General features: G+C 33.1%; 1 protein-coding gene across 1 annotated transcript in view; it reads right to left on the bottom strand.

Moving 5' to 3' along the window:
• Nucleotides 1-881: 881 nt before the first annotated feature.
• LOC148955963 (tRNA endonuclease ANKZF1-like) overlaps nucleotides 882-15,562 on the bottom strand; it is a 74,808-nt gene continuing 60,127 nt past the window's right edge. Inside the window, exons 9-10 of the mRNA XM_089088010.1 lie at nucleotides 12,423-12,629; nucleotides 882-1,138 (exon numbers count right to left, since the gene is read on the bottom strand). Of these exons, the coding sequence (XP_088944136.1) occupies nucleotides 953-1,138; nucleotides 12,423-12,629 (393 nt within the window). The 3' untranslated portion in view covers nucleotides 882-952. The remainder of the gene's footprint in view (nucleotides 1,139-12,422; nucleotides 12,630-15,562) is intronic.

Below are 15,562 nucleotides of genomic sequence, written 5' to 3'. Positions count from 1 at the left end.
AGGTTTTTAGCAAACCCTGGACTAGATGTATTGCCATATTTTATTAATTTTGACAGTCGTAGCTGCAGTAGTTCTCAGAAGGGCTACGTCCAATCCACTCAACATGTCCTCAGGTTGTGGATAGCCTTACAGATATGTAGGGTACATCCAAGAAGTAGGAGGTACGGGCCAAGGCCGAACCCAGTCCCTGGGGATCAAAAACTGAAAATAAGGCAACCTCGCCTGGGGGTTATAAATACTTGCGGAAGAAGGCCCTCTTATGTACACTGTGCAGGGCTCAACATGTGGACATGCCCCGACGGCTAAAACGCTGTACAAAAAACAAGTGTTTCCTTTCGTTTTTTTTTTCGTGGCGTTTCTGCATTTTTTTTTCTTTGTTTTTTTTTTTTTAATATGTTCTGTTTCAACTAGTTTTTTTCCCCGTTGAAAAAGATTCTGGTTGTAAATCCAAATAAGCTTTTTTACCTGTTTTTTTTTGTTTGTACAGTATCATGAAAAAATTTAAACATTTTTTATATATATTTTCGTTTCAATTGCAATAATATAAATAATTTTAGAATATCATGAAGATAAACACTAAGTTTCACGACGCATTTAAAACGGGCGGGTAGTGGGTTGGGGGGGGGGGAGGTTGGTGGTTATTATGTGAACAGATTTCAAGAAAATTTAGAAACAAGAATTGTTGACAACCTCTTCATTTTTTCAACCTCTTCTAGGCATATTTCTTCAAGCATACACTACCCTGAAGGGCTTTCTGAGAGTACCCACATTTAAAAGTGTGCTATAAATGACAAAAAATCACTCAGGGGGTCCTTTCAAAAGTTTTTCGTAACCTAGATTGAATTATTATACCTGAAAGAAGTATAAAATGAAACTTCCTGACCAAGGAGAAAACATTTAATGACCAAAATAAAATGACCAGTAATATATAAAATCAAAAAATTGCCTAAGGCTATGTCTGTAATTTCCTCCTATGAGCTGCTAAACAAGCAGTAGTACAGAATAAATAACTAGAATACTCAAATGGAACTTTGCCTGTTATATCAGCACCACAAAGGAAACATCTGACTGTGATTGGAGCAGGACTGCCAGTGGTTGATGCTTGTGCAAGAAGACGACGTTCAGCAGCCAGCGCTCTCTGGAAAAATAAAGGATAAAAAAGGGTACATAATACATTTTGGGATAAATAGAAACTTAGTATCTGGAATCTAATAAGATTAAAAAATGGAATCAAACCGATCAATAAAGCCTATTGATTGCGCAAAGACAGGCTCAAAGAGTTCGATCAAACGTGTCACATAACGCCATTTTAATTGCTCCACTCGAGCAGCGATGTTCTACAACTGATAGAACACTGTCAGGGTTGCCACCGTCAGTAGGATTTTACTAGATCTAGTAAAAAAGTCTAGTAAATTTAGATGATTTAGTAAATTTCCAGTAATCTAGTAAAAACTAGTAAAAAGTCATGACTTATAGTAAACAAAACCTTTTTTTTATTTTCCATGAATTCAGGGAAAAAAATTATCGTAAACATATGACAATTTACAATTTTGCTTGTCTGTTTTACAATTTTGCTTGTCTGTCTCAGAGACAAACAAGCAGTCACCTATTTTCATAAACAAACACTTCACTTCCGGTGTCTAAAGGTCGACAAAATCAGCTTTCTGTGTATCAAATCTTACCAACTAAAAATGAAGCTATAATGACACTTGGATTTGTGATGACTGGGAATCTGTTGGAATCAAAACAAAAGCCAACCACCCAAGGTGATTAGGTGAATCTCCTCAGTTTGAAAATTCTTATTCAGTAAAAAGGAGCCTGCTGAGAGAAATTAAAAGTAAGTAGAAATGTAACATTATATATATATATATATATATATATATATATATATATATATATATATATATATATATATATATATATATATATATATATATATATATATATATATATATATATATATATATATATATATATATATATATATATATATATATATATATATATATATATATATATATATATGTGTATTTGTGTATATATATATATATATATGAACTTGTAGGTTTCATTAATTTTCAATCATACTATGAAAACGATAGAAAAGAGGAAAAGAGAAAAAAAAAAGAAAAAGGGAAAAAGATTGTGAAAATCGTATTGATTATCCTCCTATAGTAAAAATCAATGCTTGATGGTGCGCGTAAAAACAGATGCGATCTAGTAAATGTTTTCTCTCCGATTTAGTAAATTCTTCCAGGTCAGGGTGGCAACCCTGAACACTATAATTATATGTATATATATATATATATATATATATATATATATATATATATATATATATATATATATATATATATATATATATATATATATATATATATATATATATATATATATATATATATATATATATATATTAAAAAATGAAAAAAAGATAAAACTAGGATTATTCAAGCCCGTGAAAAAAAGAAAAATAGTATGCAAATATTTCGGCTGGGACCTCTGCTCAACTGTCCTCAGTACAAAAATGGAAGTGATGAGTAAAAATAAAAAACAAAATAAAAGTCCAAACAATAAAAGTAATGACCAAAAATGCAGATGAAAGTCCACAGGACTATAAAAAAATTGTATCGAAGAAAAAAACGAGAATAATTCAAGTCAGTAACAAAAAAAAAACAAAAACAATAGAATATAAATATTTCGGTTGAGATCTCCTCTCAACCAGAAATAGAAGTCCACAAGACTGTGGACTTTTATATGCACATTTTTATTCCATTAATTAATAATCATTATATCATCTTATAATAATTAATAATCATTTATATTGATTCCATTTTTACACTGATGACGGTTGAGCGGAGATCTCGATCGAAAGATTTGCGTATTATTCTTCTTTTTGCCACTGGCTAGAATTATCCACTTTTTGTTCTTTCTAACAAGTTTTCTATTTTTCCATGCGTAGCTAGTGTGTCTCGGAAATTATATTCGAATCTTCCCGCAGCAAGATGCTATTCAATGCCAGATTCTACACAAAAATTTCCTCTCCACAGAAAGTATCATTTAAAAATGGAACACATTTCTCGACAAAATATGATTATATCAAAACGTGTATGATTTCAAAGTAAAAGGTTTCAGGCGGTTAGCTACTCTTAGAATTCAGTTAATTCAGTTAACGATTCTTTACGATTTTAGAATCCAAGTGCTCTGTTAATTCTCAACTCTTAAGCGAGCTTATTTTGAAATTCACTAAAATTAAGAAGTAATACCCTAAAATAACTGAAAAAGAAAAGATAAAAATTCGGTAGTTTAATTGGAAACAAACACCTTTAAATTTGTTTTAACAAATTTTTGTTAAAATAAAAATTTTTTTATTCAAATTTTTGAATAAAACATTTTTATTCAAAATGTTTTTGAATTTTTATCAAATAAACCAAATTTTAATATACAAAATATAAAAAATTCAAATTTTATTTATATCACAACTATTTTGCGTACTGAATTATTTTGTCAAAATACTATTAATACCAATCCCAGAATTTAGGGCCATCGAGAGGGTGGTGAAATTAAGCTGAAAATGAATAAACAAATTGGTAATCTTACTGTATGATTACCCTTCTTAAGTAGCTAAGGCAACAGTTTGGTTTATCAACTCTTCTGAACTAAATACCCCAATAATGAAATTTTATTTTAAAATATTTTAATTAAATATTAAAATATAGAGGTGGTTAAGTTAGGTATTTAATATAATGCATTCTTGGCGGCCTGCTTTCCATAATTCTTTGTTGTAATTTCCGTAATTTTGTAACTAATTTAATATATTTTCATTATATTTTGGTATATCTCCTTATGATTAACCTAACTTCACTTCCTGGGTGTGTTCTGTATAATTAACAAGTACCGTGCAAAGCTCTATCCTTTGATTCCTCTGTCAGTACTTGAACAATACACATATCACTTTATTGGTAGTTGTGTATGCCTACCCTACCCTTTTCCTTAATTTTTTTTTCTGGAATGGATGCTGTTAGGTAACAGCTAGTATAGCATATTTCAAACGAAAGAACAAAAACGAAAATAATGTACAAAAACAATTAAAAGAATTAATTAAATAATTGAATACAACGATCGAAATATCAAACAAAACACTAATGTAAACATAATCATCACGGAACAACTCCCGGCGGATCAAGCTCGCACGAACAAACCACCAAACAAACCTGCACAAACAACCCCCAAACAAACCCGCAAAAACAACCCCAAAACAAACCCAAGCCCGCACAAACAAACAAGATTCCTAATACTAATAAAACACCGCCATCAATTCTTCCACCTACAGCTCTTCCAAGTCATCCATTCTGAATTTTTTTTTTTTTTTTAGAAATTCTAAAAATATCTTTTCAATTTTGAAAGTCAATTTTTTTTTTCAGAAATTATATAAAAAAAAATTCATTTATCAAATCCCTTACCACTTCACGCTTCTCTACAAAATTCAAAAACTTTTCCTCCCACTTTCCACACATCGTACTGCTGCAAGGACCCCTCTTCATTCAAACCCTTCTCATATATCTAATTTTTCCCCAAATGGCATAAAATTACCTCTACTAGAAATTACTCATTTAAACTATCCCTAGACAACTCAGCTCTAAAATATACCTCCCGCCTCTCCTCATGTCTCTTTTACCCTAGAATACAAACGGAAATAGTCAAACAAAAAATCGCGAAGAAAGGAAACGAGGACAATTAACAGCCAGTGAAAAAATTGAAAAATTATGCAAATATTTCGGTCAAGACCTCCGCTTGACCGTCCTCAGTGCAGAATAAAACTAATAAAAATATAAAAACCAAACCCTAAAATAAAAACACAAAACTAAAATTGGACGACCCTTTCCTAGTAACGGTGAAAGGGTAACTGAATAAAAAACACAAGTCTAAATGGTATTTCAGAATTTCATTTTGCGTAAAGCACTTTTAAAGGCTGATCGCTTTTCAGTTTGATTGTTATCGGAGACTCTATTCGATTGCACAATATAACTTTGTGGATGTATGTAAAAACGATCAGAATTAATAATTTTGTCATAAATGAGACTTAGAAAAATTTCTCCAGTGTCTCTATTGAGAGCTACCTTTTGGTGAATGTGCTTTTTTATTTCAACTGCCTCCCTGAAAAGGGTTACCCTTTCACCGTTACTAGGAAAGGGTCGTCCAATTTTAGTTTGGTGTTTTTATTTTAAGGTTTGGTTTTTATATTCTTATCAGTTTTATTCTGCACTGAGGACGGTCAAGCGGAGGTCTTGACCGAAATATTTACAAATATTAAACTGAGGACGCTGGAAAGCGATCAGCCTTTAAAAGTGCTTTACGCAAAATAAAATTCTGAAATACCATTTAGACTTGTTTTTTTTATTCAGTTACCCTTTCACCGTTACTAGGAAAGGGTCGTCCAATTTTAGTTTGGTGTTTTTATTTTAAGGTTTGGTTTTTATATTTTTATCAGTTTTATTCTGCACTGAGGATGGTCAAGCAGAGGTCTTGACCGAAATATTTGCATAATTTTTCAATTTTTTCACTGGCTGTTAATTGTCCTCGTTTCCTTTCTTCGCGATTTTTTGTTTATCATGATTAGCCAGTGTGGTCTCAGAAATTATTTACGACAATAGTCAGAAGATTGAATATGACACATACACTTCTGAATTACCTGATCAACTAAAACTGAATCTGCCCGTTTAGAAACCTCTCCTACTTCCTTACTTCCAACATAGCTGCTGTTCCATCCTAGCACCCGACATTCCACATGAATCCAGCCTTAATCTGCCCTATCCACGAACATGTTCTTCCATCTAGTAAAGACTCCATCAATGGATCCTTTGCCAACCTGTGCTTTTCCATGCTTACCACTCTTTCCCGATATTTCACCACTTTTACTAGCCTCCTACTTCTTAAAGGCAAAATTCCCAAATCGCTTTTAAGAACTAAGCTATTAAACCCGGCAGCGCCAATTCACGAAAATGTAGGGGGGGGGGGGGGCAAGGATTATTTTTTCTTTTTAATGAAGATGTAAAAAACATTGAGCAAACATACCTAAAACAGGGGGTAATGGCGACTTCGCGGTAATTTTCAGACTCTAGGAGGGGGAGGGGGCAGTGCCCCCTCAATTGGCGCCTCTGATTAAACCTCTCACTTAATCCTTCTACAATACTTTAATTGCAATCTCACTAATCTACCTCCGACTTCCGGAACTCCAAACTTCTACTCCATACTCCGTTATTTTGTGACATTCTCAAGTCAAAACAAGTCTGAGGATTTTCCTTATTGGATATTAAAGGGAAATTCTTGTCCAGATTTAACTTCCCATCAATAATACCTATCTTAATCTTTCACCTCTCTCTGATAGGCCACCAAGTCGGGCATCATACCTTCAATACTGGTAACAGCAGTGTTTTCATACCCTGAGTTTCTGAAATTATTGAGGGGTAACGAGTAGCGGTAGTAGCTAGTGGAGATTGACCCCGCTTTCGAGATCTCCCCTGGCCATCGACACTCAGGACCAGCGGTGGTTTCAATACTTTTAGAGTTTAAAATTGAGGTTTTTACATTAGTTTTAAGTTTTAGCCTATAAATTTTAGCCTTGAACGGTTTGGATATTTGTTGGACATTTATTTTTGAAAAATTTGGAACTGAAAATAATCTTAGAAAAAATTTCTCCAAAGTCTGAAGGAGACTTTAGTTCTTATTTGGAACCTACCAAGGGAACATTAAGGAAACATTAAGGAAGGGAAAATCATTAGCAGATTGAAAGTTATTTGGAGAATAAATGCCAAAATTTACTTTTCCCTCAGATTAGAGAAAAATTTAATACACCATTGGAATCAAACAGTTCGTGGTAACGAATCAAGCAGTTCGTGGTAACGAACTGTAAGTAAGGAGCGACCCGGCTCAATAGTAACCGAAACTCTAAACAACGGAATTTTGATACCAATAGATACATCAAAAGAATCAGATTTTAATACTGATTTTAAATATATAAGTTTCATCAAGTTTAGTCCTACCCATCAAAAGTTACGCGCCTGAGAAAATTTAACTGATTTTCAAAAAAAAGGGGAAAGACCCCCCTAAAAGCTATAGAACTTAATGAAAATCACATCATCAGATTTAGCGTATCAGAGAACCCTACCGTATAGGTTTCAAGCTCCTGTCTGCAAAAATGTGGAATTTTCTATTTTTTGCCAGAAGAAAGATCACGGATGCGTGTTTGTTTTTTTTCCCCCAGGGGGGATCGTATCGACCTAGTGATCCTAGAATGTCGTGGGAGGGCTCACTCGAACGGAAATTAGAAGTTCTAGTGCCCTTTTTAAGTGACCAAAAAAATGGAGGGCAACTAGGCCCCCTCCCACGCTCACTTTTTTCTCAAAGTCACCCGATCAAAATTTTGAGATAGCCATTTTTTCAGCATGGTCGAAAATGTAATAAATATATTTAGGCTGACTCAATCCCCCAAAGTTCCTGGGGAGGGAGGGCTGAAAGTTATGAACTTTACCCAATGTTTACATATAGTATTGGTTATTGGGAAGTATACAGACATTTTCAAGGGGGAATTTTTTCGGGTAGCGGGGGGGGGGGGGGTCGGGGGTTAGTGTGGGAGGATCTTTCCATGGAGGAAGTTTTCATGGGGGAAGGGACATTGCTATGAAGGGGGCACCCTATTTCCCAGCATTATTAAAAAAACGATCAGAAATTAGATAAAAAAAAACAAGTTTTTCAACTGAAATTAAGGAGCAATATCAAAACTTAAAACGAAAAGAAATTATTAAGTATATGATTGGGTTCGCCCCCTAGTCAATACCTCCCTCTTTAAGCCAAAGATTTTTCAGTATTTTCATAAGAGCTATTTATTCTAATTAACAGCCTTTGTGATTAAGGGGTCATTTTTAAAGAATTGGAACAAAATTCGAACTTTTGCGTAAAGAGCGAGGTATTGACTAGGGAGCGAACCCCCTAATATACGTTTTAAAAATATATGGATATAGAAGTTCGTTAAGTAAGTTAATTTGTAAGTTACGTATATTTATTACTAATAAAAATGTTCGTAAATAAAATTAAACAACTTTCGAGAAAGCCATTTAACCAAATCAAAGTAAAATTAATATGAATTTTTTTAATTATTCATGGACAGTGCGCCAAAATCAAAACCTCCATTAATTCAAAAACGTTCAAAAATTAAATAAAAAAACAAGTTTTTTTTAACTGAAAGTAAGGAGCAACATTAAAGCTTGAAACGAACATAAATTGGTCCTTATATAAAAGGGACTGTCCTGTCCTTAACACTTGTCTCTTTAAACTAAAGTTTTTTATTCTTTTAAAGAATAGAGTTGTGAGAAATAGTATAACTTTAGTTTAAGGGTCGAGATGTTGAGGAGGGGAAAGCCTCCTTCATATACGGAATAATTTCTGTTCGTTTATAGTTTTAATGTTGCTCCTTCCTTTCAGTTAAAAAAACCTGTTACTCGTAGCGGTAGCGGTAGTATTAAATTTTAACTTGCAGTATTAAATTTCAGTCTAAGTAAAGTTCCACTTGGTGATAACGTCTACCTGTCTGTTAGACGTTAACCGACATCGAATCGACGTAATATCTAACCCGATATAAAAAAAAAGGTTTTAACGTTTTTTATTATTTGTATCATAATGAGATTGCTGTTCCAGTGCTATGAGAAGATTTGGGGTCTCCGCTCCGTCATAAGCTCCTTCATATCTATCCCTGACAGGGAAATCCTGCATGTGTCGCCTCATAGTGGCGTCAGGGTTGACCTTTAACGAGTTTTCCTAACCAAAACCGTGACTGCTAACAGCACTGTAGGGTGACCTTGGGGAGTGGTGCCCCTCGAGGCAATTATGGCCTAATAAATGGCACAAAATTTGCACTGAGAATAGGAAGATAAGTCTGCAAACCAAGATTAAAATATTGCGAGTTGCAGTGATGAGAATGGTCAGGTTTGGTCCTGGAGCTCCAAAAGAGGGAGGAGGATTTGCTAGATGTTAGGCTAAATTAAATTAAAAAAAACAAATTTTTTAACTGAAAGTAAGGAGCAACATTAAAACTTAAAATGAAAAGAAATTATTCCGTATATGAAAGGGGCTGTCCCCTCCTCAACGCCTCGCTCTTAACGCTAAAGTTTTTATTTAAAAAAAAAATAGAGTTGTGAGAAACAGTCTAACTTTAGCGTAAAAAGCGAGGCGTTGAGGAGGGGACAGCCCCTTTCATATATGGAATAATTTCTGCTCGTTTTAAGTTTTAATGTTGCTCCTTACTTTCCATTAAATAAACTTGTTTTTTTATATTTAATTTTCGAACATTTTTGAATTAATGGAGGTTTTGATTTTGGCTCACCGTACATGAATAATTAAAACCTTTTTTTTTTATATCGGGTTAGATATTACGTCGATTCGATGTCGGTTAACGTCTAAAAGACAGGTAGACGTTATCACCAAGTTGAACTTTACTTGGAATGAATTTTAATACTGCATGAGACTGTCAAAAGTATTGTTCCGTTGACTGAGAATCAGAAAAAAAATGCATGACTGAAATACCTACACGAGCAACAATGCCTAAATCTCTCGATAGGAGGGGAATTACTTGAGACGGAGGCAAAATTGAATCGACTTGTTACGATAAATAAAAAACAGTCATCAGGGACATTACCTGGGGACGCCATTTTTAAAAAAAAAAAACAAAACAAAAAAAACAGTGGTAGACCTGTGCTGGTTCAGGACAGTCACCTTTTTGTCAGTCGTGTAGTTTTTTCTGAACGAAATATCTCAATATAGAGAATTATAAACTAATGGGGGTTTCAAAAGAAAGTTCAATTACTTCTGTGCTAGTAAAAGGGAAAACTACACCTGATACCCACTTATTTAGAACTCTAGTGAAGATTACCGACCAAGATCCCCAGTTTTCTAAGCCCCCCCAAGTTATCAGTTACAAAAATAGTGAGTAAAAATCGGGAAGATCCATTCAAGTCACAACGACGAGTAAAAAGAAAACTGAAAATGTTAGAACCCTACATTCAAAAGAAATTCTAGAGGGGGTGGTATACCAGAGAGTTGGATTATGTGCTAAAAAAAGTTGAAGGCCAGTAAACAGGAGAGCCCAGATAGAAGGCCTTAACCGCATCAAGAAATCTGAGAGTTTAGACAAAGACGCCAGTAGACGAAGGGCTGGACAAGAAGTACAGTCCGAAAATTTTGGGATTTGGGATTTTTCAACACCCCAAAATGCCAAACAGTGCTGCAGCTGAAAATTGGCGGGATTGCACTAGAATCTCAACGATCCAAGCTATAGCAAATAAATCCAACCCGATGGGTACAGAAGCATGGGGCCATAATGAAAATGGTCCAGCTATTATACCCATCAGCCGTAGTACTCGAAGCATATTCACAGTGGGAAGAAAGGGATGCCTCAACTAGTGCATTTATTCTCCTTAAGGCCATACAGCAGCCAGAATTTATAGTGGCTTTATTTTCCTCAGAAAAGCTCTAAGGTTTTACCCCGCCTTTGAGTGAGAAACTCCAAAAAACAGATGTTGATTTAGCTGGTGTAGGAGATGTAGAGCCTATTCTTATCAAAGTAAAAGACTATTTAGGAACAGAGTTTAAACTGATTCTTCATCGTTGTGAATCAATGGCAGAAAACATAGACTCAAAAATAACTCTTCCTAGGATAATCAAAAGGGCACAGCAATCGGAAAAATTAAATTCACAGATAGAAACGGTCGAAGAGTCTCATTGCCAAATTCTTCTTTTTCTTTGGTTAGACTGCCAAGCCAACAGTCTCAAAAATAGGTTTACCAAACATAAAGACATACTATGCGGTCTTGAAAGCTTTTATCAACTGGTAAACCCCTTTCTTTAGAAGATTTAAAACGTTTCAAAAGCTTGTTGAGTTTTATCAAACTGATTTACTCAGGATCGGATGGAGCAGTTTAACAGCAGAATTGGAGCTTTGGCACAACAGCTTCCAGATTAGAGTTGGTTCAAGCTCAAGTACTATGGAACAATCCCAAAGAATTCCTAAAAAAAAATTCCAAAACATTCCAAAATTCCAAAACATTCCAAAAAAATGTACTCGACGCCCTAAATGGATGCAACAGTAGCTTTTTCCTCAATGTACAATTACTACTGAAGATTTTTGCTTTTTTGCCAGTTTCTACCAACACGGCTAAAGTGGAGTTTAACGTGGAATTTAAAGTGGAGCTAACGTGGAGTTTTTCCACGTTAAGAAGAGTGAAAACATACCGAAGGAAGTCAGAGACTGAGTCAGAGACTCAGTTGAATGGTCTTGCAAGTTTAAATATTCACAGAGATCCTGCGAAGAGATGATAGGCATTCTGGCAAAGATTGGGGCCAAGGAAACTAAATTTCCTTTTATGAGAGAAAATCCTTACATTTTTCACGTCTTGTAATATAGTATAATTATTTCGTTTATATTACATACGTTTTTATCGTACTTTTTTTTAACGTATTTATTATAACGTATTACATACGTTATAATCCTTTATTTGTATTTATTGCATAAAAATGTTGGATTCGCAGTTCTGGTTTCTCTCGGTGGATAGTCGCAATCCTTTGTGTTTATGTAGAAAACCGATATCTTAAATATAATTTGCGATAATTGGAATAAGCTCATAGCATTGCAAATGAAATAAAGCAGCCAAGATGAAACTTCGGGTATCTTTAAAGCTATTTGATGAGTTTCATAATATTATTCTATTCATCATGCTCTATGCATTATTTCACAGAAACTCTAAATGAATTTGGGAGTTTGCTCCAATATTTTATTTCAAAGCTTTATGCATGCTCACCCTCTTAAGAGTACTTTGAAGACACAATTCAAGAAACTTCTACCTGGAAGTGTTCAACGAATTACCTGTAAGACCACCGAATCTGCTTGCGTTAATAACGGAAGTATTATACCCTCCCCGCGCCATTTTGGCCAAGGCCAAAGTTAGAAGAAATTACTGCCGCGGCACACTCAAGTGAAGAAATGTCCTAAGTTGTTTAGAGATTAATGTCTGAAATTTCAAACAAAACCTAGTTCTTGATTAGCGTTAGGCCATCACCGGCGGATCCAGGGGGAGGGGGGCCAAGATTTTTTCTGGCGCCGTGTTTTTCCTTCTTTTTTTCACTTTTCTTTTTAGAATAAATTTGTTAATTTGGTCAATTATTGGCACCTATGTCACATTACCCCCCCCCAGATTTTGCTCATTGGCACCCTTGTTACTTTGAGCCTCCCCCAAGGTTTTGATATAGATCCACCCCTGTGGACCATAGATCTATAGTTAGGTAATGATAAATACAATCTTATCTATTATTAAAGTTTGATTTTTTTTTTGGCAGTCATATTCATAGATACATATATAACGATTGCTACATACCTTTTCACGATCACTCAAACTTAAAAACCTTCTTTTCTCTTCTTCCTCTGCATCTTTTTCCGCATCTTTTATCTTTCTTTCTTCTAGCTTCTTTTTCATTTCCTTTTCTTTTTCTTTTCTTGCTATTTTCTGAAGCCGCCTCTTTTCAGCAAGCTTGGCAGCCTTTGCTTGCTCGGCTTCATCAGTCAGCGGAGAGGGAATTAGCGCCTGTGAAGCAAATAAATGAAGCAGAATAAAAAAAAAGGTATACAAAAAAAAAAAAAAATACAAAATACAAAATAAAAAAACACGATTGTCCAGCATCATGAAACAACAGTCTAACAGCTAAACAATATTCAAGGAACAGCGAAGGCCAGGCCATGATGTGGCTTCTAAATGCAGATATTGAATAAATACCTATCATATAAATAAATACTAAATTTAAAAAAATTCAAATAAAAATACAAAAAGACAATAAAACTTAAAGCGAACATAAATTATACTATTGCTATTGATTGCCATTAGAGGGCTAAGCTTCTCGTTGTTTACATTAGATTTTTCGTATATAGCTTATACTTATTATACCCTCAGTATTGATTACGCTAAACTCCAGCCCAAATATTAGGAGGCTTAGGGTAGCAACTGTCACCTCAAACGTAATCTCTTTTTGTTTTATGTTTTAACGTCGGTCTTTACTTTCGTTTCAAAAGACTTATTTTTTTATTTTATTAATTCTGTTTGTAAAATCCTATTCCATGATATTCTAAATATGAGTGACGCAGCCAAACTTGAAGGTTAATCGTAGGCCTTTTCTGGCGTCGTGCTCATCAACAATCGTGTTCTAGCGACCAACAAAGGTTTTGGTGATCAATATTGTGGATGAAAACGACCTGCGATTTAAATCGCTGTTTGTAAAACTTGTCGGTCAAATTTAAGCGAGAAATTTCAAAGCAAGTGAATAAGTGAGAAAAAGCAGTAAATTCGGACTTAATTGACAATAGTAAAAAACATTCAGTTTATTTTGAAAATACTGTCGTTAATTTGCGGTAATAACAAAGTTTACGTTCTCACGACAATTATTGTTGATTCATAATTGTTGATGAGTTAATCTGTTCTCTGATTGTTGATCAGCAATGTTGATTAAAAATGTATTCACCAAAAAAGGCGTTATGTCTTTTAACAGACAAAAAATTACTGTACTACGCTTCCGTGTTAAAGAATGTGCTTTAATTTCATTGTGTTATTTTTTTGACATTATATTTTTTGTTAACCGGATCACATTATTTCTTAAGCAAGACGGGATAACCCCGTCTTTTTTTACCCCGTGCTGTGTTTACGCCTTTACTGTGATATTGCCATGGCACATTTTGAGACAGAAGAAATAACACAAAAAACTAATTAGTTCTTTTGTATGAAATTTTATGCCTCTAAAAAAAGTCTTTGATTAACAAGATTTTAAAAAGTAAACTCTCTTTTTCTATAGTAGATAACTTCTAAAACTAGCAGAAATCTCAAAAAGGATTTCCCAAGGAAAATTAATCCAATTAATTGACCAATATACTCGTATAAACTAGTTTTGACTGTTTTAATTATTACTTGAATTCATATGGGAAATAATTAATAATTTCACTTATAATTCAGCTAATAGGATTTTCGAGGAAGATCTACCGAGCGAAGCGGAATAATATGTAGAGCAATTTAGATTCCAAAGAAGGGGGGAAAAGGTAGCAATTGGAAAACCAATTTTATATCTTTTTTAACTACTGAATGCCGTTTTTTAATATGCGCTATTTTATGTCACTGCTCATATTTTAGGTGGGAAAGAGAAGGGCTCAAACATAGACCCCCCCCCCTTGCCACACATAAGAATTTTGGCCAATCTTTCATATAAGATTATAATATTTCGTAAGGAATATTAAAAAACACTTTCCTTTAGCTAAGACACTTTCAAGTGCGTAACTCAGTAGTCACAGTATTGCGGCACAAATTTTCCTGCCTGCATTGGTGTTGCATATAGAACATACAGAGTATATAGAACATATTGGACATATAGAACATATAGAACATATTGCATATAGAGTATTTACATCAATTAACGAATTGCTTGCGAAAAACAAAAATTGAAAAATACAAGACTTTCCATATGGCTTCATATGGAAGTTACTGTAAAAACTTTGCAAGGGGCTAATTGCATTGAAAATTGAAAGTTCTAGTGCTCTTTTTAAGAGTCAAAAATGACTTGAGGGCAATAAGTCCCCCTCCTTCACCCTTTTTAGCTGCCCTTCTACGATAGGCATTTGATAAGAATTTTTAGATAGCTATTTTGTTCTAAACGGCTCTCGAAGGCTCCGCCTAGAAATTTAATAATGACTGATCCTTTTCCATTTAGATAACCATTTAAACTTTATTTAAATGTGCAACAAGGTTGTTTATAGTACTTTATGGGATGTTTAGAGTCCTGGTTTATTTATATTATACTGCCTGTCGTTTTTTCGTTTCTAAACGGCTCTCGAGGGTTCCGCCTACAAATTTTTGGTGGCTGATCCTTTTCCATTTAAACGTATTTAAAAGTACAACAAGGCTGTTTATAGTATTTTTATGGGATGTTTAGAGTCCCGGTTTATTTATATTATATATATATATATATATATATATATATATATATATATATATATATATATATATATATATATATATATATATATATATATATATATATATATATATATATATATATATATATATATATATATATATATATATATATATATATATATATATATATATATATATATATATATATATATATATATATATATATATATATATATATGTATGTATATATATATATATATATATATATATATATATATATATATATATATATATATATATATATATATATATATATATATATATATATATATATATATATATATATATATATATATATATATATATATATATATATATATATATATATATATATATATATATATATATATATATATATATATATATATATATATATATATATATATATATATATATATATATATATATATATATATATATATATATATATATATATATATATATATATATATATATATATATATATATATATATGAGACAGAAATAATCACATTTTTTCTAGGCGC

Source organism: Artemia sp. Qi Xiang Cuo, chromosome 1, assembly GCF_049724085.1.
Source record: "Artemia sp. Qi Xiang Cuo chromosome 1, ASM4972408v1, whole genome shotgun sequence".
Classification (NCBI taxonomy): Eukaryota; Metazoa; Arthropoda; class Branchiopoda; order Anostraca; family Artemiidae; genus Artemia; species Artemia sp. Qi Xiang Cuo.
The sequence above is the reverse complement of the archived record's forward strand: the minus strand, read 5'-3'. Positions and strand labels throughout refer to the sequence as shown.